This window comes from Ailuropoda melanoleuca, chromosome 3 (assembly GCF_002007445.2).
Source record: "Ailuropoda melanoleuca isolate Jingjing chromosome 3, ASM200744v2, whole genome shotgun sequence".
NCBI lineage: Eukaryota > Metazoa > Chordata > Mammalia > Carnivora > Ursidae > Ailuropoda > Ailuropoda melanoleuca.
Genome location: NC_048220.1, coordinates 67,167,340 through 67,191,367, shown reverse-complemented (window position 1 = coordinate 67,191,367; position 24,028 = coordinate 67,167,340). Strand labels below are relative to the sequence as shown.

The 24,028-nt window shown below is 38.9% G+C and overlaps 1 protein-coding gene across 14 annotated transcripts in view; it reads left to right on the top strand.

Annotated features, from left to right (window-relative positions):
• MCTP1 (multiple C2 and transmembrane domain containing 1) overlaps positions 1-23,823 on the top strand; it is a 508,366-nt gene extending 484,543 nt beyond the window's left edge. For 10 of the 14 annotated variants that reach the window (XM_034656510.1, XM_034656512.1, XM_034656508.1 and 7 more), the window contains 4 exons: positions 6,319-6,428; positions 10,371-10,480; positions 20,686-20,783; positions 21,761-23,823. In XM_034656510.1, coding sequence (XP_034512401.1) covers positions 6,319-6,428; positions 10,371-10,480; positions 20,686-20,783; positions 21,761-21,832 — 390 coding nt within the window. In that variant the 3' untranslated portion in view covers positions 21,833-23,823. The remainder of the gene's footprint in view (positions 1-6,318; positions 6,429-10,370; positions 10,481-20,685; positions 20,784-21,760) is intronic. The other 4 variants (XR_004624150.1, XR_004624149.1, XM_034656519.1 and 1 more) reach the window with 2 other exon arrangements.
• Positions 23,824-24,028: the final 205 nt, after the last annotated feature.

The following is a 24,028-nucleotide window of genomic DNA, read 5'->3' as shown; positions in this document are numbered from 1 at the left end:
TTCTTCTCTCTCTTGCTTTTCTTCCTCGCCCCCCACCCACTGCTCTTCCCTCTCTTTCTTTCCTCCTTTTCTTTTCCTTTCCTTCCTGGATCTCCTCATAATTCTTAGGAGTGCCAGTTGCCATTTTTAAAATGTCTGTTGTTTACATTGCCTCGCCCAGAGGCCATTTCTCTCCAAATTTCTGTTACTTTACAGTCACTTTTAAAGATACATGCAAAATGGATGGCATTAAACTAAGAACATGGCAAGGCACAACTAAATGCGATTAAAAATTGCACTGTAGAAAACGAACACTGAAAAGCACAGGGCTACCTTGCAAAAGAGGAAGCAAAAAATTAAGACCAGGTAAATGCTCATTCTGCAGAAAAACATGTGCCGAGTCAGCAGAAGGAGGAGGGGGAGAAAAGATCTTCTCAGTGTAACATTATAAAGAATCTACCATCATTTTCAAAAATGAAATTTGACAAGTTAACACTAAGTCGTCTGGGGCAAAACTAAACATGCGTAAAAAGGCTGCACATTTTGGGGAATTCTGCCTAGTAGTTCAAAGTTTTGTTTTTAATATAAACAAAAGTAGATAAAAATAATTTGAATTCTTTTAATAAGAACCTGTGTCCATAATTTTATTATTACTATTAATAATAATAATTATAGACAGTTTATTTGTACCAGGCATTGTACTAAGAGCTCTATGTGTCTTTTATTTAATTTGGTCCTCTTTATAACTCTGAAATGTAAATGTTTTAGAGAACTGTTTTACTTTTTAAGAGAAAAATATTCTGTCTTAAATGGTGTACATCTGTCCTCTTAACCTTAAATATTATCTCAGAATCCTTTAATGTCTCAATCTTAAGGTTAATATGAGGAGAAGAACCAAGGCATTAAGTAACCTGGGTAAGATTGGATATCATAAGAACTGAGTAAGAAGGGGAGACACGATTCAGTAGTCAAGGGTCTCTGTGACTTGCCAAGCTGCTGTGAGAATTTCAGTATTCTGGATTTGGGGCTGAAACGTAGTTTTCTCGATCTGAAAAAGAAAGGAATATTGGCATAGAGAAAATATTTCACCACTTTGTGTCCCTTTATTCAATCTCTAGCTCATATCTAATATATTTTGCATATGTTAGAAGTATAGCTCTGAGAGTTTGTTTTGCAGGACATTTTACTGAATGAACCAAGCAAGCTGTGCACCAAAACCATCTTTAGCATAAAAAATAAATCACATGAAACACAGACATATTCCAAACACAATTGTACACTCTGTGCTATGTGAGACTGTATTTACTCACAGAAGAGCTATAGTCAATTGTAAACTATAACAATTATGTCTCATAGCAAATATCAATCTTACCGCTTACGCTTTGTCAGAAGAGGTTACATATCAAGGCTTTAAAGGAAAAGCAAAATTATAATCAAGATTAGCTCTTTGGGGTGGAAAATCTGAATGTTTCCTCCAGGAAATAATAGGTAAAGTGAACATATGCCCTGGTTTCCTGGGTCAGTTCCACTTTACGCTTCTCCTAGCCGAAGAGTCCTGAGTCAACAGCTGCTTCCTCGCATTCTTTTTTTTTTTTTTTCCTCCCTTGCATTCTTAAGACATTCTCTCACTCTAGTAGAAAGTAATTGGCATCATGTTAATTCTAGAACAAATATTTTTGAGCCAACATATTCTACATATTTGTAATCAATACAGTACAGGTGTCCAAGAGACCCATTTTCTGTCATGTCAACAGGGCTGACAGTGACTCCTTTGGCAGGGCCCCAAAATAGCATTATGACTGGGGTGGGATGCAGCTGGATGCACGAGGAACCCAGCCACACAATACATATCCCCTGACGCCTATCACTTTGGGTTCTTGTTCCCATTCAGAACAGAACCAGTGAATCGGGCACTTGTCATTTGGGTTTGAGAGTCAGTGGACAGGATTCTCTAAATATGGAAGGTACTCTTCCTAATTCTTTAGATCCTTAGATTTTCCTAAATATTTCAAAGCTAGAAGGTACGTCATTCTTTGGAAAAATCTAGTTAACTTTCATTGTTGTGATATGTGATCGTAAAATAGGTGAATATGAAAGAATTACTGTATTTCAAGTTTGCAGTTATTGATGTTTTGTGGACTATTTAAAATATAATAAGATTTTTAAAAATTATATAGAGCCATTAGAAAAAGTTGTACGATATAAATCTCACATGTTCTCAGATTTATAGTTATAGCTCTTTTTTATGGGTAATTTTTTTTTTTTACATCTTCAAAAGAAACCTTAATAATGCATTAAAAAAAAACCAACAACCAGTGTCACTACCAAGCCTTTGGATGATTAACTACCCTATGATATTTCTTTCATCCAAGCTGGTTTATAAAGGAAAGCAAAAACGACAATAAAAGAAATGTGCCAATTTATTCTCTACTAATAAAGTATTGAACATTAGTGAAAAAAGTGTGAAATATTGGAATGCAACACAGAGCAATTCCATTACCCATTGCAGTTTTGGGTCATATACTGTATATGAAGAGTAATTACTTCATTGGTTGGGGACCACAGTGGAGGAATACAGGATTTGATGAAAGAGATTTTAAAATAAAAATTTTATCCCAAAGCATTTGCTTTTCAAAACTTTGTCAGCATTACAGACCATCTTATTTTGGTTTTTGGTGTTTGGGGGTGAGGGGCTGATGGGGTAGTGGAGTGGGAGTACAAAAGAAATAGAAAATTAAGAGTGAGCAAATTTGTAAAACTCTTTAGCCAGTAATCATACATCACATAGATTTTAAAATATCTACTAAAAATAGTTTTTGTAGATGCCTTCAGCGACACATCTTACTAACAAAGACCCTGTATTTAATATTCGCACACTGCATTATTGACATTACATCTGGTGGTTTCTAACACATCTTTCACTTCCTACTGTTGAACGAATTTTCTGGATTTTATTATCTTGCTGATCGTGGTGCCTACAATGTGAGTTTCTAAATGTTTTCAAGTCTTTTGTTCTTGTTTATCACACAGGGATTCTGGGTAGGGACGGAAAGCTTCCTGGGTTGGATGGTAAGGTAACATGGTATATTATGGAGAGAATTGACCCTAAAGTTGGCTTGTCATAGTCCTAATCCAAGCTGTCACTTTCCTTGGATCCTTCGTTTCTTCTGTAGAGTGCAGAAAAACAACTACGTTGTAGGATGGTTGTAAAGACCAAATGAGCCATGTGAAAGGCATGTTATGATGCTTGATGAGTGTCTGTTTATATTCTGCTTTCTAAAAATAATTTTAAATAGGTATAAAAATGTGAAAAATACAAAAATCAGGAAAGAAAGAAACCACCTAATATGATCGAGTACCAATTCCTTTATTTCTTCTACTCATGTTCCTTCAATAATGATATTGGAGAAAATCAGGGAAATAACCTGGTTACCGAAGTGGAACATGTTAATTGCAAAGAATTATTACTATTATAGGAGGTTATGAAGAAGAAAATAAACTTCCATTACCTTTAATATTTTGACATATTTTCTTCATTTTTTTTCTAGCCTACCCATTTCAAAAAAAAAAGTTAGGATTATACTCCATCTCATGTTTACCTCCCCCCACCCAGTTTCTATTAGATCATAAGCATTTTTGTTATCATTATTCTCTTTAAATAATATTTGGTAACTTCATAATAGTATATCAGTTGTATGTACCATAATTAATTCCACCCAACATGTCAGTGATTTTTTGTTGTTGTTGTTGTTACTATAAACAAACCTGCAGGGACAGTTTTTTTCAGATGTTTATTGAATATGTTGGAAATCCCATTGCTTGATTTGTTGTATTTGTTGCAAATTTTTTCCCATTACCCTTTAAAATTTATGAGAACTTTTGACATTATAAGTTTTTTATTTTATTTAACTCCTGCTATCAATTTTTTCCCCCTTTGTGACTTCCTTTACTTCTTGTGTGTTTAAAAAGTTATTTCCTATTCCAAGGTCTCTAAATAACTTACCTATATTTTCTTCTGTTTTTATAATTCACCCTTAGCTTTTTGCTTTTTAATTAATCTAGAATGTATTTGGGGCTGTTTATTTAAGGTACATCTGAGGTAGAATTGGGCTACCTCGAGTAGATTTGAGTCTATTAAGGAGGGATTTAACATAAGTTTCTGCAAATAAACACCAGTACCCAGTAACATACTACATTCCTCCGTATGGTGGATTTATGATGGTGCTTTATCATAAAACAATCTTTCTTTCAGTGTTCATCTTTCATATTTTAATTACTTAAATATCTGGTACAATAAATGCTTTCTCATTATTTCTGTTTTGCAAAAATTTCTTGGCTATAGCACTCTATTTATTTTTCTAAACAAATTTATCAAATTCTTCCCATTTCACTGCACTCCAAACACATTAGGATTTGCTTGAAAATGCATTAAACCTATACATTCAACAGAAGAAAAGAATACATTCTTTTAATAATCAGTGTTCCAGTACAGAAACGCTGTATCTCTATTTTCTTAATGTAAATTCTGTACATTTCTTATTAAGGTTATGCCTAAGCGATTATAGATTTTATTGTTATTGTAAAAAATATTTTTTTCACATGATCATTTCGAACTGGTAAGACATTATTCTCAATGAATTTTGATTGTGTAGTCAGCTTTCTTCTATTCCAGCTTGATTTATTCTGTATGCAGAAAAATATTTGTTAAGAGCACTTTACTTCATAGACGTAAATGAATTTAGCCGGTGCTTGAGAGAGAAAACACTGAAGGCCATGGAGATGATTAGAACAGGCCAGCTTGGTAATTAGGAAAGAGCAGAAGGAGCCACTGGATATCCATTTTTTTTCCCTAAAGTGTACAACTGCATAGGTGAAATTAATGCCCTTTGTTTTATTGCTGGGGAAGGCAAAAGACAAGAAATTGATGCGTTCACGTCTGTAATGACAAGCGAAGTGTGACTTTTGGAGACAGTGGGGACCCTGAGAGTACGTAATTGTTCTGTATACTTTGAGCCTTCTGCATCTCATGTATGTCATTGTCTGACAGTCCAACTTGGTATAAGCACGATGAATAATGTAGACAATTGTCTCCCATGGGAATTATATTTAAAATGAAGGATCTAAGTAACTTCTACCTAAAGATCAAATTTAAAACTGGCCTCCGTGTCTTCAGTCCCACCGGAGCCTGTTGTTCTTGGAGGCGGCACATACCCTGTCACTCACTTGCCCTCAGTCTCTAAGGCGGCAGGATGCCACACCCAGCCGTGTTCGCAGGGCAAAGTGCTTTAGACTTTTCTGAAGTGAAAGTCAGTATGTAAATGTGCAACATGACGACATTATTATTCTAGCTTTCTGGCTGCTTTCAGCAAGCACTGACTGCCACATGAGGTCTCAAGTGTTCTGGCACAGTGCGGAAGTGTTCAAAAGAAGTTAAAGTAATGAAATTGGATCTACATTTCCATAGATATTCAAGCTGGCATGGAGGAATGGAGTCATGGAATCAGGGTTGGATGGTCTCCACCAAACAGCCTAGGCAAGTGCCTGTGATGCCAGGCTACTAAGCAGAAATTTCAATCGTGAAAGGCCACCCCTATTTCTTCCTCTGGGTCTAAAATTACAAAATGTGCACATTTCCCCCAGGCTCACACCGTTCTCTGGGTGCTTTATAGCCAATCCCACCCACCCATTCCCCAGAGCACACCAGCTTTGCTTAAATCCAGGACAAGTTTTAAATGGAAGAACTAAGCACCAAGGGAGAAAAATGTTTCCTTAGAACCCTAAAATAGCGTATGCTATTGTATCAAGTCTGTGACTGTTACACTTGAGAGGTGGGCCAGGCTTACCTTGTATCTGATCTCCTAAACTACTATTTAGGAAGTGTCTCCTTAACGGATTTCAGTCGACCTTGTCTTTTTTTTTTTTCTTCCAGTTTTCATTGCTCACAGGTCTTCCAGATTTGGTCATTCCGAGACCTGCCCTCTCTCCTACACCTTCACATGCTTCCCCACCCCCAACTCTGGCTAAAATGTCTCTGTTCATCAGGGCAAGATCAACAGAGTCTGAGCTGGTGCTTTGTAACCCCCTTTATATTGGCACAGGTCCACGATGCTGGGTGTCCCTCCTCCATCTCCCTTTATATCCTGAAATTTCCATGGGTTCCAAGCATCCATTTGTGTGTGTGTGTGTGTGTGTGTGTGTGTGTGTGTGTATGTATACATATACAGAGAGAGAGATGTTTATTTAAGTTTAAAAATGTGAGAGGGACAATTCAAAGAATTCAAGCGCTGAAGAATACCTTTACTCACACAGAATCTCTCTTTTGTCTTAATTGTATTTTAGGACAGTGAAAAAAAGGGATTTATAAATAAAATCTATGCCATCCAGGAGGTTTGTATCAGTGTCCAGAACATCCTAGATGAAGTGGCTTCCTTTGGCGAAAGGATAAAGAAGTGAGTGAGTGATGCTGACATGTGAGCCCTGGCCTTCTGTGGGACAGAGCGGCCATTTGTTTTTCAGAGGGTGAATGCCACATTCTTTTTGGCAGGGGAGACTCCTTCTGGGTAATCTATTGCTCAGTTTCTTCATTATTTACTTTGTTTCTGCCAGTCTTTGGTTTTATGAAAGTTCTGTCAATTTCCTTCCTGAAATTTAGAACATATTGGTTGGAAAGAAGTCCTACTTGTAGTTTTGAAGAAATAACACCGTCCTAAATTTTAGCACATTTTCAAGTGAAAGACTTTGTTCTTAAATGGAATATGAAATCGTGATAGGAAAAAAATAAACCAAGCTAGATGAGAATTTCAGGTAATCAAGACACATCTTCATTTTATTATTGGTTGACTTACATGGTCATTGAGGAACTCTAAAATTTTTTTAAAATTCAGATTTTATGTAGCACCCTGCAAAAATATTTTCAAACTTATGTATCTAAGTAGCTGAGATCACAGTTACAGATGAACTAAACTAATGCACTTTTAATAATTTAAAAAAGGAATCCCCTTTCCTAATTTAAAATATAGTTTCACTGAAAGCTAATGTAAAATTAAGAATACAAGAATATTCTTAAGAATATTCCTAATATAAGAATATAATTATAGTCTTAATTTTACATTACTTGTATTTTACTTGAAATAATTTTATTTACTATTGAGCTTTTAAAAACAACTGTAAATTCCATAAAGTGGATTTCCAAGTATTGGTGATCAGTTAAAGATCATACTGAAGCCCCATACTATTAAAGTATGTGGAAATTTGCTACATAATGATTGCTAAGTAGTCTGTTCAAGAAGAGGTGCTGTATATCCAGATAAGCCTACATATTCCTAGTTCATGTATCAATTCATTGTTTATTTTTTATATTATTATTCACCAAAAGTGTTCTACAGATTTGAATATTTGGGCATAGACATTTGAAAGCAGTAAATTATTTAAAGGTGTGAGACATTCACCTAATGCTTTTCATGTTTCAAGGAATAATGCATTTTACTTTGTATAATTTTTTAATACATTTCCACATATGCATAGATGCTGAGTTTCCATTTTTTTATATCATATTCGAACAGCCATCCTCTCACTCCAAATGTACAGCAGCCTTCAGTCTCAGACTTCTGAAGACTGATTCCTACATCTTTTTCCTTCTTCCTCTCCATGTTATTTCCAAGAGTGTTCCTTTGTTCTGTACACCCTATCCACGAAAGCCAAGTGTGAAGTCTTAAATAGGGCATTTCCCTTTTGAGTGTTGTCCTTTCTCTGAGGTACACTGTGTGTTGATACCTGATGGAAGTATCTCATTTATGCCATAAGATGCTGGGCCAGCTCTGAGGTCAGGTAAATGTATGCCTGAGAAGCTTCTTTGTAACCCTGGGTGGTAGGGGACCTTGGGTACTTGGCTGGAAAACATCATAGCCAGTTGAAGGATATGGCCAGATGCTGGCTGTGGACCAGCCTTGGGAAAAACCGAGTTTTGTAGAACTTCCCACAGGCACAGACAGAGGCATAGGTATAGGGTGAGGTATAGAAACATGCATAGGTTCCAGTGAGTCTTAGGGAGCCATCTTTTCCAAATAATTTTTTTTGAATATTAAAATAGAAAAAGTCCCCTGGGGTTGCATGAGATAAAATGCATCTATCCAGAAAGCAGATTCAGAAGCAATCATTAAGTACAAAATGAAAAGCCTCTATAATTACCACATCTTGTTACTAAATAATCATTCCAGAACTTTCTTGAATTGCATCTTTTTTTGGGGGAAGATCATAGTCTAGATTTAGTTTTCATGATGCACTGTGGAAATAGAAAAGGGCAGTCTTTTTTTCTGACATTAGCTGCACTGGTAAGGATTCCTTGCCATTTATCCTTCCAAGAGGAGAAAGAAGAACCCAGAGAGCCCTTCAGGAAGGCTGCCCAAAAAAAGGGTTTTCTGACTGAGGAGCCAGTGCCCTTGCACATTGAGGAGTGTTGATGGATGGCTCTGAGCTGAGCCCCAGGAAAGCAAGCAGACCCTCAGCCTTCTGTTCTCTCCACAAGTGTCAGTGAAGGAAGGAAGGCACGATCCTTTCCCAGGTGGCAGTTAAACAGGGCGCTCACTCTGGCCACGGGGGAGGAAAACAACAAAGAGAAAAGCTAGCCCCCGAGTTACTGAAAACAAGACAGCGAGACTGATCTAATGTTGGCTCTTTTACTAGGAAAAACAATTTTAGTAAGCACTGGACCTTAAGCAGACACAAAAGGCAAGCTACACGGCCACAAAGCTAAGGATTCACTCCTTGGAGTTATGCTGAAGCAAAATGCAGGAAGAAAATCTCTTAATCGTCCTTTACTGGATCAAAAACACTGGACAAACTCCACCCCAGGTGCACGTAACATCCATGACCAGAAAAGGAGAGAAAATTAAAAATATTCACATTTATCCATATCACATATAATTTCATATTTTCTTGAGGTGTCTTTGGGGCCCTCGTCACTGTGACAGACTCCGAGAGTGGACTAGCTCTGAAAATATCACTTTGATTCACATGTTACCCTCACTACCAGTCCACCTCGATATAATAAAAGTTGTCCTCATTTTTAAGTGGGGGAGTTGAGGCATAGAAAGGTTGATTCCTCTAAAGTCATATGGCAGAATCCAGGCTGTGGGTGCAGATCAGATACCTTCTTCCCTCTTTTCATTAAACTGCGCTCAAGTGTCCTTATGAGGACCTTAGAGGCAACTGGATGCCTGGAAACGGTGACATAGTTATGTGCCCAACACCCGAGACTCCATGCAATGGTTCTATTACCTTGCCTCTCTCTCTTAAAAACTACGAGATTCACTACAGAATTTCTACAAAAAAAACCCTAAATGATTATAATCTTTCCATGTTCCATTTCCCTCATTTTCTACATCCTTTTTTTTTTTTTTACCTTTTCTCTCATTTTGACTTTTCCTTTTGTCTCACTACATTCCTTCCCATCTTCTCAGTACTTTTTTGTAATTTCCCCCACTTCTGTTCATTGATCCTGTTTTTGTTCTTTGTTCTGATGTTATCTCATGTCAACACGCAGTCTTGCAGCCTTCCCCGACCCCCTCCATTAGCCATCATCAGCCATATGAGAACACGGCAGACCCATCAGCCGGGCCCTGTTATAAACCACTTTGCCAGCTTATGCTCCATTTTCACAGTCTTTCCAACACATCTACCATGTGCTCTCCTTTGCCAAAAATAACACAGGGAGAACAGTAGTCAACACTGACTTTATTTCTTAATCATCTCTGTATTTCCGGGAAAGGCAGTGATGGCAGGTGAATTTTTACAAGGCTGACTACTCTGTTCCCGCTTCCTGACTCCTACATCCATTTGAAACATAGCTGAAGTGAAGAGGGAATAGTGTTCCTCAAAGGAATTCTAAAGTAGGGAGGATTTACACAACAGTGTAAGAGTTAAGTCTACAGACAGTTGCTGACATTTCATTGCCAGTGTCTGGAATCCAGTGTGAGTTGACAGAAGAAAAGAATGGTAGGCCCATGGGCATTCTCCTCTATGAAAATTGGGAGAAAACAAGATTGGCTACTCGTTTTAGAAGCAGAAAAACACCTTTAAAAAAAAATTTTTTTTTTTAACTACATAAGGAGTCCCCCAACTAGTGCAACTTCAGACCCTGAAGTCACTTGGGACCATCTGGAAGGGTTGGTGGCAAGACTTGTTTGCGTGGGCCCTGCTTTCATGAAACTCAGCACATTGTGACTCACCTGTGTCCTCTGGTAGGCTCACTACAATTGCCTTCTGTTCCAGAGAGTAGTGCAATCTTACTCGATCCCTAGTCCGGAGTCTGAGTCAGAATCACATTTATTTTAACCTTTGTTTGAAAACAGTATGAAGTGCTCAGATTGCTGATGTGTTAATTTCTTATTCAGTACTTTCAACTGGACTGTCCCATTCTTAAGCTGGCTGGCCATTGCGGCCTTCTGTGTGTTCACAGTCATCCTGTACTTCATTCCACTGCGATACATTGTCCTTGTCTGGGGTAAGTAAAGCCTTTTTTTTTTTTTTTTTTTGGAAACTGTCTTAGATATACTAGGAACGAACTATTTTTAAGGGATGAGTTATATTGTCAGTAGTTCCCTGTATTTATGATCACGAAGCTACTCCATGATGAACAGAGACAGGCCAGTTAAAAATCACAACAGTATGAAGATTTAGGTCTACCTACAAAATGCATTTTTCTTATCTGGCACCATAGGCTCCATCATACTGTAACCATGTAGCTGTGCAGATTCTTCATATATCAAAGTGTAGCTTTGTCTAGATAGCATTCTGATTTATTTCCACCACTTATACGTAAACAGAGGCATTTCGATCCATGTGGTGCATTTAGGACAATATGCTTTTGTGCTGTGGTACTTTATCTTGTGGAAGCGTCCCTAAACACGGGACTATATATGGCCGCCTGTTTAAGAGGTCACCTTTAGGATGCAGGTAAAGGGTCCTGGGCGCTGACAGGCTGCTTAGGAATAAGAAACCTGCTTTATGTGTATGGAACAAAAGTGCTTCTGCAAAAACCCACTTTAAAGGTGATGTTTCCCAGTCCTCTCCTTATGCTGCATGCCAACAGTTCCTCCAGCCCTAGGCTCCACTTAGATGATAGTTTCAGATTCTTCATTGTTTTAGGGTTTCTACTCCTTATCTGAGAGAAATCGTGCTCTGAAAAAAACGGTCAGTCTCTATGATGGACTCACATATAAAACTACATTAATGATATACATAAACAAGCCCGGGGAGAAGGTTTCTCTACTTGCCGCCGGCCTGCACACACCCAAGATTGCTAAACATATACAAAATGCAAAGAACCAAAATGCGTACGGATTCCAGAAAACACATGTTTACACTAAAAGCAAAAAGATCAAAAGGAATGTTTTGTTATTTTCTTTTTAAGACTTTTAAAGAAATGTGACAGAGGGGTCTGAAGTCCCCACACCCTCCAGTTTTAAGATTCCTATCTCCCTATTCTTTTTGGTCTGTCTTGTCATATCCTGAGTAAGCCCTCTTACCTTTTATCGTCACTCTGCCTACCTTTACAGCTTGGGTAGGGAGGAGAGGGTGGGGGAGATGATGATTTTTTCCCTTGTTATAATTTAAACAGTTTCAAATAAGATAGTACTTGCACTACACCGGGAGAGAGGCCTTTCTTCCCTCTGTTCAAGCCCTCATCTTTCATTCCTTCCTTTGATATATAAAACAGATGCTGTTTTCTTGAAGGAATTAGGGTAGGGCATGAGGTGTGGCAGTTTATTATCTCTAACCTTCCTAGGGTCAGGTCTGCCACCTCGGCTGTGATAGGTGATGAACTTCTGGTTTCGTTTCCCAGCGCTCTCAGAAATTGGAACCCAGGGCAGACATCTGGCTTTGTAACCTGGGGTGGCCTCACTGGCTCTGTCTTAAACGTAATTCTTAGAGAATGTGTTTGGGCCTCTTGTTTCATCAAATGAAATAAAACAAGAACAGTATTTCTGGAGTGCTAGGTGATTGCTGAAGTATTAACTGGAAATTTAAGACATGGGTCTCACATGGGGAGACGGACCAAAACCAAGAACGCAAAAGAAGTTTATTCTGCCGAACTTCCTGAAGAAGAGCCAAGAGGCTCTAACTTTTGACCCAGTTTTTACGACTTTGTTGACTTCATATAAAGCTGCTCATTTATTTTGTATATGTGAATGCTTGGCCATTTATTAAGTACAATATAAATTTCAAAGAGTAGCCGTAGCACACTGAAATTCTACCTTACATCCTGGAATATGTAGAATAGGTACTTCTAGTTTTAGACATTGTTTCCACGTTTCTATCTCCTTAGTTTTTGTTTCTATAATAGCTCCAGTTTCACCTGTATTTACCCTCAAGCACATTTGCTCCTCAGTTAGTATAGAGCATTAGCTGTTGAGTAATTCCGTATGGGTACATACGGCTCATCCGTAATGGTTCTCGGCTGTTCTTTTCCAAAAGTGATCCAAGTAGGTCAATCACAGCATCTTTTGCAAGCATTAAATTTAAATTTTGTGTAATTCAAAAGGAAAATTGCTTCCTGAAAATCTCAATGCCAGAGATGTAGAAATGGAAACCCCCGCCACCCCAGTGAGAACTTTTAAAATCTACTCTCTTAGCAACTTTCAGATATGCAATGCAGTATTAACTATAGTCATCATGTCGGGGCGCCTGGGTGGCACAGTGGTTAAGCGTCTGCCTTCGGCTCAGGGCGTGATCCCGGCGTTATGGGATCGAGCCCCCATCAGGCTCCTCCGCTATGAGCCTGCTTCTTCCTCTCCCACTCCCCCTGTTTGTGTTCCCTCTCTCGCTGGCTGTGTCTATCTCTGTCAAATAAATAAATAAAATCTTTAAAAAAAAAAACTATAGTCATCATGTTGCACATTATATCCCCATCACTTATTTTGTAACTGAAAATGTGTAGCCCTTCACCCACTTCACCCATCCTCCCACCTCTGGCCTCTGGTAACTGCCATTCTGGATCTATGAGCTTGGCTTAATATATTTTTTTAAATTCCACAACAAGTAAGGTCTTAGGGTGTTTGTCTTACTCATTTCACTTAACGTAGTGCTCTCAAGGCCCACCTATGTTGCTGCAAATGGCAAGATTTCCTGGATTTTTATGGTTAATAGTCCACTGTGTATACATACACCCTATTTTCTTTATTCACTCATCTGTCGGCGGATGCTGAGGTTGTTTCTGTGTCTTGGCTATTATAAACAGTGTTGCAATGAGCATGGGCCAGAAGGGTGTATTTATCTTTTTGAGTTTGTGTTTTTGTTTTCTTTAGATAAATATCCAGAAGTGGAATTGCAGGAAGATAGGGCAGTTCCATTTTTTTTTTTTTTCAGGACTACCCATTCTGTCCTCCACAGCGCACCAGCTTACATTTCCACCAACAGTGCGTGAGGGTTTCCATTTCTCCACATGCCTGCCAACACTTGTTATTCCTTGTCTTTTTGGCAATCGCCATTCTAACAGGTGTGAGGTGATATCTCAAGGTGTTTTTGATTTGCAGTTCCCTGATAGCGATGTTGAGCATCTTTTCACATTCTAGTTGGCCATCTGTAGGTCTTATGTGGGAAAATGTCTATTGAGAGCTTCTGCCCATTTTTTAAGTGGATTGTGTTTTTGTCTTTGCTATTGAGTTGTATTAGTTCTTTACATATTTTGGATATTAGTCCCATAGCAGAGATAAGATTTGCAAACATCTTCTCCCATTCAGTAGGTTGCTTTTTCATTTTATTGATGGTTTCCTTTGCTGTGCAGGAGCTTTTTAGTATGATGTAGTCTTGTTTATTTTTACTTTTGTTGTTTTTGCTTTTTTGGAGTCAAATCTGAAACATTGCCAAGACCGATGTCAAGGAGCTTACTGCATTTATTTTGTTCTTGGAGTTTTATGGCTTCTGGTCTTACATTCAAATCTCTAATCCATTTTGAGTTAATTTTTGTATATGATATTCGATAGTAGTTCACTGTCATTCTTTAGCATGTGGCTGTCCAGTTTTCCAACACCATTTATGAGACTGTCCTTCCTCCATTGTATATTCTTACTTTGTCATCATTTTATTGATTATACACATGTGGGTTTACTTCCTCACTTTCCATTCTGTTCCATTGATCCATGTGTCTGTTTTGATGCCATTATCATACCATGATATCAGGGAGCGTGATGCCTCTAGCTTTGTGGTTTTCAAGACCGCTTTGGCTATTTGGGGTCTTTTGTGGTTTAGGTTTGTTTGTTCTGCTTCTGTGAAAAATGCCAGTGAACTTTTGATAAGGATTGCATTGAATCTGTAGATTACTTTTGGGTAGTCTGAATATCTTAACATTATTCTTCCAATCCATGAACATGGACTATCTTTCATTAATGTCTTACAGTTTTCAGTATACAGGTTTTTCACTTCCTTCTTTAAATTTATTCGTAGGAATTTTATTCTTTTCGATGTGAATGTGAACCGGATTAATTTCTCTTTCTGATAGTTCATAATTAGTTTTTGAAACAAAATAGATTTTTACTGATTTTGTATCCTTGGTTTGCAAACTGGCCCCCAAAGTGCATAAACTGACAAAAGAGGCAGACCATTTCAGACTGGTATGTGGCAGATTTAATATACAAGGGAACTCACTTATGAGGCTTGTCTTGGGTGGCTACAGGCAAGTAAATCTCCACCCCTGCCCACCAGAATCTTAAAAGTTTACAAAGAGGAATTGACTCAGTCCCATACACTGTTTAGATGGTCTTAATAACACCTTCTTCTTTCAAGGCTATGGCCTTGGAGCAGTTCCCACTGTGGGTATAGTGGGCAGAATGTACATTTCAAAAACCAAAGGGTGAGGAGCCTCTAATTGCTAGAGTTCAGCAACCAGGTCAACCACAGGTCATATCCTCTCCTATCCTCTCCATTACCTCTTCCCCCAAATCCTGCAGTTTCACTGAATTCACTTATTAGTTCCTTTTTTTTTTGGGGGGGGGTGGACTTTAAAAAGTTTTCTATATATAACATGATGTCATTTGCACATACTGAGTTTTTCTTTCCAATTTGGGTGTTTTTTTTGTTTTTTTTTTTCTTTCCAATTTGGGTGTTTTTTTTTTTTGTTTTTTGTTTTTTTTAAAGATTTTATTTATCTATTTGACAGCGATAGAGACAGCCAGCGAGAGAGGATACACAAGCAGGGGGAGTGGGAGAGGAAGAAGCAGGCTCACAGCAGAGGAGCCCGATGTGGGGCTCGATCCCATAATGCCGGGATCACGCCCTGAGCCGAAGGCAGACGCTTAACCGCTGTGCCACCCAGGCGCCCCAGCCAATTTGGGTGTTTTTATTTCTTTTTCTTGTTTGATTGCTCCAGCTAGGCCTTCCAGTACTCTGTTGAATAAAAATGGTGAGTGGACATTCTTGCCTTGTTCTTGAACTTAGGGAAAAAGCTTTCAGCTTTTCACCATTGCGTATGATGTGAGCTATGGGTTGTCATATATGGCCTTTAATATATTGAAGTATGTTCCCTCTATATCCACTTTGTGGAGAGTTTTTATCATCAATGGATGTTCAATTTTGTCAAATGGTTTTCTGCATCTATTGAGATGATCATCTGATTTTTATCCTTCATTTTCTTAACATGGTGTATCATACTGATTGATTTGCAGATGTTGTACCATCCTTGCATCTCTGGAATAAATCCAAATTAATTGTGGTGAACGAGACTTTTAATTGTTCAATGCAGTTTACTGATATTTTGTTGAGGATTTTTTCATGTCTGTTCATCAGAGATATTGGCCTGTATTTTCCTTTTTTTGTGTGGTGTCCTTGTCTAGTTTTGGAAACACAGTAATGCTGGCCTCATAAAATGAGTTTGGAAGTGTTCCCTTCTCTTTGAGTGTTTGGTAGAATTCACCAGTGAAGCTGTCTGGTCCTGTTTTTTGGGAGGTTTTTGATTACTGATTCAGCTGCCTTCCTAGTAATCCAGTCTGAATAGAAATTTTCTATTTCTTCATGATTCAGTCTTAAAGACTGTATGTATCTAGTAACTTGCCCATTTCTTCTAGGTTTCCATTTGTTGGTGTTTAATTGTTCATACTAGTCTCTTATGATTCTTTACACTTCTGTGGTTTCAGGTTTAACATATCCTCTTTCAGTTCTGATTTTATTTGAATCTTCTTTTTTTCTTGGCAAGTCTAGCTAATGGTTTGTCATTTTACCCATCTTTTCGAAGAATCAGCTCCAGACTTTTTTATTCCCTTCCTTCTACAACTTTGGGGTTTTTGTTTTCCTTTTCTAGTTCTTTGAGGTATAAAGTTAGATTGAATTTTTCTTTTTTATTGAGGTAGGCATTTATTGTTATGAACTTCCTTCATAGAACTGCTTTGGTTGTACCCCATACATTTTGGTATATTGTGTTTCTGTTTTCATTTTTCTCAAGGTATTCTTTTATTTAGTAGCATGTTATTTAACCTCCCCATACTGGTGGATTTTCCAGTTTTCTTTTTGTAATTGATTTCTAGATTCCTACCATTGTGGTTGAAAAAGATGCATATGATTTCAGTCTTCTTTATTAAGACCGGTTTTGTGGCTTAACATATGAGCTGTCCTGGGGAATGTTCTGTGTGCACTTGGGGAGAATGTGCCTTCTCCTGCTTTTGGATGGAATGTTGTGTTGATGTCTGTTAGGTCCATATGGTCTAACATGTCATTTGATGCTGATGGTTCCTTATTGGTTTTCTGCCTGATGATTTAGGTGGTGATGGTGAAGTATTAAAGTACTCTAGTATTATATTGCTATTTTTCCCTTTATGTTTGTTAATATTTGCTTTATAAGTTCAGGTGCTCCTATGTTGGCTACATAAATATTTTAAAATGCTAGATCTCTTGCTGGGTTGGCCCCTTTATCATTATGTAATACCCTTCTTAGTCTCTTATTACAGTGTTTGTTTTAAAGTATGTTTTGTCCAATGTAAGCATAGCTACTCCAGCTTTCTTTTGGTTTTCATTTGCATGGAGTATGATTATCCATTCTTTCACTTTCAGTCTGTGCATGTCTTTGCATCTGAAGTGAAGTGCGTCTCTTCTAGGCAACATATATATAGACGGGTCTTTTTTTTTTTTTTTTTTTTTAATCCATTCAGCCATTTGACACCTTTTGACTGGAGAATTTATCTTATTTCTTGATAGGTATGTACCTATTGGCATTTTGTTAATATTTTCTGTTTTGTAGTTCCTCTGTGTTCCTTTTTTGCTCTCTTCCTTTGTGATCTGATGACGACTTTGCTTGCTGGTATGCTGTGATTGCTTTATTATCTTTTGTGTATCTAGTATAGGCTTTTTGCCTTGCTACATAGTACAACTTACAACAGTTCATTTTAAGTTGGTAACAATGTAAGGTTGGATGCATTCTAAAGCTCTACATTTTAACTCTTCACCCACATGTTCTGTTTTTGATGTTACATTTAACATTTTTTTTTTTTAAAGATTTTATTATTTATTCAACAGAGATAGAGACAGCCAGCGAGAGAGGGAACACAAGCAGGGGGAGTGGGAGAGGAAGAAGCAGGCTCATAGCAGAGGAGCCTGACGTGGGGTTCGATCCCATAACGCTGGGATCACGCCCTGAGCCGAAGGCAGACGCTTAACCGCTGTGCCACCCAGGCGCCCCTACATTTAACATCTTTTAATCTCGTGTATTCCTTAACTAATTATTGTAGTTACACACTCATCTGGAGCCCCCAAAATGTAAGTTCAAGGAGATGCCAGTGTGTTATAGCAACAGCACAAAGACAGCATCCTGCAACATACATTTCCTCAGAGCACTTCACTAAGCATCTAGATGTATGCCAAACCCGAAGCCTGCCATGCAGGCCTGAAGCTCCAGGACAATCAAATAGGTCTCTTTCACAGATAGACTGTGGATGTGTTTTAGCCTGCTGTCTGTGCAGTGCCCTGGGGGTGGCAGCCTGCCAAAAACTCTCCATAATTGTTACAGTCCTGTAGGCCCAGAAATACAAGCCCCATGCCCACCAGAGCTAGGAGATCAAGGGGCATTCCCTCAGTGGCAGCTGTAAAATCCAGGCCACCAGATATATGTAAAACGTCCCCTCTGAGAGAGACTGCTGCTCTGGAGCATGGGACAGTGCCTACTCCCCAAGACTTCTGGAGGAGTTTACAGTCAGCCCTCACATTTGTGTTTAATTAGAAGCCTGCCCCTTAGGCAGTGACTAGGATGATAAGCTTAGGGGTCTGTGACAAAGACTGAGCATCTGAGTCTGTTGCCTCTAGCTACGTCCTCAGGGTCGGAGCTGTTTAAAAATTTTTTCTTTGGTTACAGTCCTCTGGGACCTGTGAGCGTAACCACATTGGCCACCACAGCCAGGTGATACACAGGTGTCCCCCAGCAGCAGCTACAAAAGTCAAGGATGTCAAACAAGGATATAAGCTTCTTACTGGGAGGTATTTATAAGTGATAGTGAGGCAGAGAGTGCAAAGACTGCATCCAGTGGACTCTGTTCCCTGAGAACTCCATAAACTCTCTTAAGTGTGCCAGACCAGAGGGTTGACCAGTAGCCCAAAGCTCCTCTATAAGCAAATAGGCTTCTTTCTCAGGAAGACTGGGGGTGGCTTTCAGTCTGCTGTCTGTACAGTGTCCTGGGGATGGTAGTCTGCCAAGAATGGTCTGAGTGTTAGAGTCCCATGCAACTCAGGAATGGAAGCAACCCTGGCCTACTGAGCCCAGCAATCAAGGGGTGTCCCCTTGCTGACAGCCACAAAAACCAAGGCACCAGATGTGTGTAAAAACTCCCCTCCAGGAAATGCTGGTGCACTGAAGCATGGCAGAGGGAGAGCGTGAAGCTAGTGCCTGCCAGTCGGAGGGTAAAAGTGGCACTCACTGGCTTTACGAGGCAGACAGAGTGCAGGGTATCGCAGCAGGCCGCTGCCCCTCCAGCTGAAGCTGTAAGGTTACATGAAAGAGATTCATTTGCTCAAGTATGGGTCCTTTCCCAACGGCTGCTTCCATGCTGCACGCTGGGGCAAGTGAGTCTGCACACGAGCCCTTCGAGCCATTTCTCAGTTCACTACAGCTCTTTATGTCATGATTTTCAAAGCCAGATGTGTCGGGGGTCATCTACCAGGTATAGAACTTAAAAGCTGGGGTGCCTGATAGAGGGTATAACCCACTGCTCTTCAGAGAGAAGCTCCGTGGTGTGAGTTACGTTGTGCCCGTGCATTGCCTTGCTGGGGTAGGACTTCTAATGAAATTTTGTCTCAGCCTCTCCTACCCACTTCCATTGGCCTTTTTCTTGTTTCCCCGACGTGAAGAAGTCGTTCAGCTAGTTTTCAGGTCCTTCTCAGAGGGAACTGTTCCATAGGTAGCTGTAGATTTGATGTATTCATGGGAGGAGGTGAGTTCAAGATCTTCCTACGTTGTCCTAGTGAGCCACCTCCTAGATGTAAAACCAGACATAAAACCGGGGCATGGGTAAAAGCTTCCCTCAGGGAGATCCTGAGCCTCTGCGGGGTGTGGCAGAGGGAGTGTGTGGAGATGGTTTTCACCGGCTGCCGCAAGGCAGAGGGAAAGTGCAAAGATGGCACCCCCAGTCTCTGGCTCCAGAGAGCACCCTAGCCGTCCCTTGAATGTGTGTCTAACCAGATGCTCACCCCTCGGGCTGATGCTCCAAGACAAGCAAATGAGTCTCTCCCGAAGTCCAGGTACTTTTCGATTAACTGCTTCCACGTTGGGCCCTGGGGTGACTCCAAGCATGCAAGCCCTTTAAGAACCATTTCTCAGATCACTGTAGTCCTGTGGGTCTCATGGACGATGCCCCATTGGTTTTCAAAGGTAGATATTTTGGAGAGTCGTCTCATAGGTGCACGTGGTAAAAGCTGGGGGTGCCTGATGTGGGGTCAAACCCTTCACTCCTCAAGGAGAAGCTAGAGCTTTTGAGTTCCCTCCTGACCGTGGGTTGCCACACTGGAGGTAAGGTTCACGATGAGATTATGTCCCAGCCTCTCCTACCTGCTTCAGAGTGAGCCTTCACTCAGCACCCGGAATGTGGCAGGAGAGTTCAGGGTCATCTTGCATCACCATCTTTAATGCTGTTTATTTTTTTAAAAAAGCTGGTGGGTAAACTCTTTCTCATTTCAGGTCATTTTGAGAAGGGGAAAAAAAAAAACAAGGACATCTGTCTTCTAAACATTTAGTTTGCATAACATTAACACATCCCCCCACTCCAAAAAACAGTAAGGTTTATCTTTTGAAAAAGGGAAAACCAGTAAATCAGACTTTTTGCCTTGAATAGTTTCATCATAGATGAAATACTAAAGCAAGCCTTCTAAGTAATATGACACTGAGTGGCAAGGCAAGATACACATTGCACATTCTTGCCAGGTGCCTTTTGTTTCCCAAATAAAAAGCCTTTCCTGCTGGGAAGAAGCCACTAAAGTACAAAGAGAAAACCAGAGCTGCCATTGAGTTGGGATGGATCAAGGAAGGGAACAAAGGAAAGGAGACAAAGAAAGCAACAGGAAAAGGGGAGAGGGAGGGAGCGTGGGAGGGAGGAAACAGGGTGTACTGGTTCATTCAGTCAAGACTGAAGAGCAGCTTAATCTAGATCTTCAGATCACTGCAACATATGGAAATAGACGTGATGTTTCTAATCCCTAACTTCGGAGATTTCAATAATGTTTGATCTCTCACTTTTTCAGGCATCAATAAATTTACAAAAAAGCTTCGGAGTCCATATACAATTGATAACAATGAGCTACTTGACTTCCTTTCCAGAGTCCCTTCAGATGTACAAGTGGTATGTAGGTTTCACTATTACTGCTATTAATGTTGGATGGCATTGGGTTTTCACTTTTCATCCTTTTAATTTCAAAGGTTTTAGAAGAACCACTTAAAGTTAAAAAGGCCGGCAGCTGATTTTGTCTTTCAGCAATTTAGCCCACTTGGGGTGTTACCCAAGAACTTTTAAAAAGCATGGGGAACAGATAATGAGAGAGGGCTGCATCAAGAACCTACCAGGGCTCATAGGGGCAATTTTCCTCCAAGGAAGGTTCACCTGGTTTGTGAAGGGAAGTCACCATTACCTGAAGGGAGGAAACGGGAATATAGATGATGACAGCAAGATGTGCTAGTGAACATTTGAAAAACACTTCTTTGCATAATTAACTGAGTTTTAAAAATGCATCTTGGAGACAAGTGTGTGGGTGGGGTGGAGAGTAACTGCTTTTTCAAGACTGGGGTACATCTCGGTCCTTTAAAATTCCTTGAGGTTAACTCATGCCCATTCATCAATTAATTTCAGAATAAATGAGAAATGTTTTTATCAAAATCTAGACACTGTGTTGCAGCCATACCTTTCTTTCTTCTTTGTTTCAGTTGAGTTTTCGATTTGGTATCCAATGTGAGAGTAGGCTGGAGGGAGATTAAGCCTAAATTAAACAAACAGTAAATTTGCAAAGAACCATTATCCAGCCTTTCAAAATTAAGATAAAGATGGTTTTGCTTTTAATGTAACGTGTTACTGACAGCGAAGAGGCAGGCTATTACCAAAGTTCACATCAGTGCTCTCATGTAATTTCTGGTAGGCTTTCCCTTATGATTCCTGTTCTATCATTCTATTGTTTTCTGCATCCCAGCTGCAGATCTCATAGACCTTCCAGGGTGAGCGCTCTTCCCACCCCTGCCTCCAAGCAGTGTCTCTCATTCCTTTGCTTTTCCTTCCCTTGCCAGAAAGTGACCACCTGACCAGTCTTTCTCTGAACTCTGTTTAAACAGGTGCAATACCAAGAACTGAAACCAGATCCTTCTCATAGCCCGTGTAAAAGGAAGAAAAACAATCTTGGCTAGCCAGCTCCCAGCACTGAGGAGCCCAGCATCTGTTTGGGAAGATAAAAGAAAAAGCCTTCAGCCTCAGCAGCATTTCCTTTCTTCCTGCTTTTTATTTATTTTGCCTTTTTATCATGATCGAAAGAATTTGTAAATAGTGTACAAAGGCATATGTCTTTGAAAATATACTTCCATTGTACAGACTCAATTTGATAAAGGTCTAGCTGTTGCTGTGTGAAAGCCTTGTTGGCTGTGGATAATAATATAACACACTGGAACAACAAATGTAAGAATGGTGACACTGGGAGATATACACTTCTCTAATTACAAGTGGAAGAACCAGAATATTACATTAAATGCTCAGCCGTGCTCTCATTGAATCTACATAAAATGTAAATGTCAATTTGATTTTTAAAGTTTTTTTTAATGTGACTATTTTTTATCTGAAAAGTAATCCATTACAGTTTTTTATGTTTTATACATTTTAAAAGGGAAGGGGGAATCCCAAAATCTGAATTATGGAACAGATGCATTTCAATTTAACACAGATTCTGACTTCAGATCCTGACTTTCATTCCTGTGCAAATTATTGAGATATGACTCGGCTTATTTTAAGCTAATGAGTGAAGGTACATTCACTCTGTCCAGATAATCTTCCACACTCTACAAAGAAAACTTCCAAACCTTCTATCATTCCATCTAAAACCTTAAAATCTCTACAGGATTACACATAAATACTGCCAGGTTTATAAATGATTGCCTATCTGAATTTTTATACCTACTACCACTTTAATTTGTACCAAGTCGGCAAGTTAGCAACCCAGTTCAGTTGTCAAAAGTACTAGCAAACTAAATCTGTGTTGCTTTTGGTGTCTCTGTGCATCTAAAAATATTTAATACTCAAGTGTTCTCACACACACAAAAAGTATCTGCTTTCTCATTAGATTACTGAAATGCTTTCATGCATAGTATGATTTTGTTAGTGTGAATTTTAATGTAAAGAATGCTAGTGTGCTAAATGGTATGCCAGAGTTTCATTACGTTCATTTATAGAAAAACTAATCATTCTTGGTAATATGAATGCATGAAATCTATTTTGTAAAACAAAAACAAAACACCAAAAAAAAAAAAACAACAACAAAACAAAACAACCCTGCTCATGGGAAGGGAGTTTGCCTTTAAAAAAAATGTTTCGCTACTTAACCATAAAAATCTATACTTAAAAATTGCATTCCCAAGACTTATGGCACTTTTTGTACCTAGCTCCCTGATAAATCAAGGGAGTATACCTCTGGAGAGAGAAATAATTTGGTGAGAATGTTTTACTTCCCTGACTGGGTAGGGGATTAAGCTTGCTGAAAATGCTATAGAAAATGTTTTGCACTACTTTATTAATAGACTGGGATAGGGTGAGGGGGGGTTATGATGGAAAAACATAGAAAAGCCAGAAATATATATTTCACTCTAAAGGAAGATCCTTTAAAAATAAATTTAATCTCATCACAGCTAATTTTTAATGTATTTTTATTTTAAAGCGACGTTGTTAAATACTATTTCTTATGATAGAACTATTTTGACCTGTTTATACACTATGCTTGAAAGAGAATGTCAATTAAATTCCCTTTCTACAGAAAGGCTTTGACCTCAGTATGCTCTATTTAGCTTACCATGTTTATAATGACATGCTTCTATCCGCATACCATCACCGTTTGTTGCTTAGACATAATACTCCATGAAGCTGATGTTACCACAGAAAGTTTACTGATGGGATAATTTGTTTGAAATACCTTTTGATTATACCTTGTGTGAGATTTATGTTCCGTGCTGACAGTGTCTACTCAAATGTCTACAAGCCTGATATTGTACAACTTCAGATGTACCTGGTGCACAGTAACCGTTAACAGATGCCTAATTTTTGTTTCATTCTACCAACTTTCAGATGTTAAATTCAATGATAATGTTGACTATACATTCACTGCATTAAATAAAAGAAAAATCTTTTTTAAGTATAATTAGTACTCCTTTGGTTTTTTTTTGTTTTGTTTTGTTTTTTTTTTTTTTTGGTTGAGAGGAGTGCTGGAGGATTATTTGCGTATTCTTACAAATGACACGTCACTTAGAGAAACTAGGTTTGGTTTGGACAAATGAAGCCTTCTCTGAAACCTTGACTATTGTATGAAACTCACTACCTTTTAAGGTGTGAGCGTGCAATGAAGT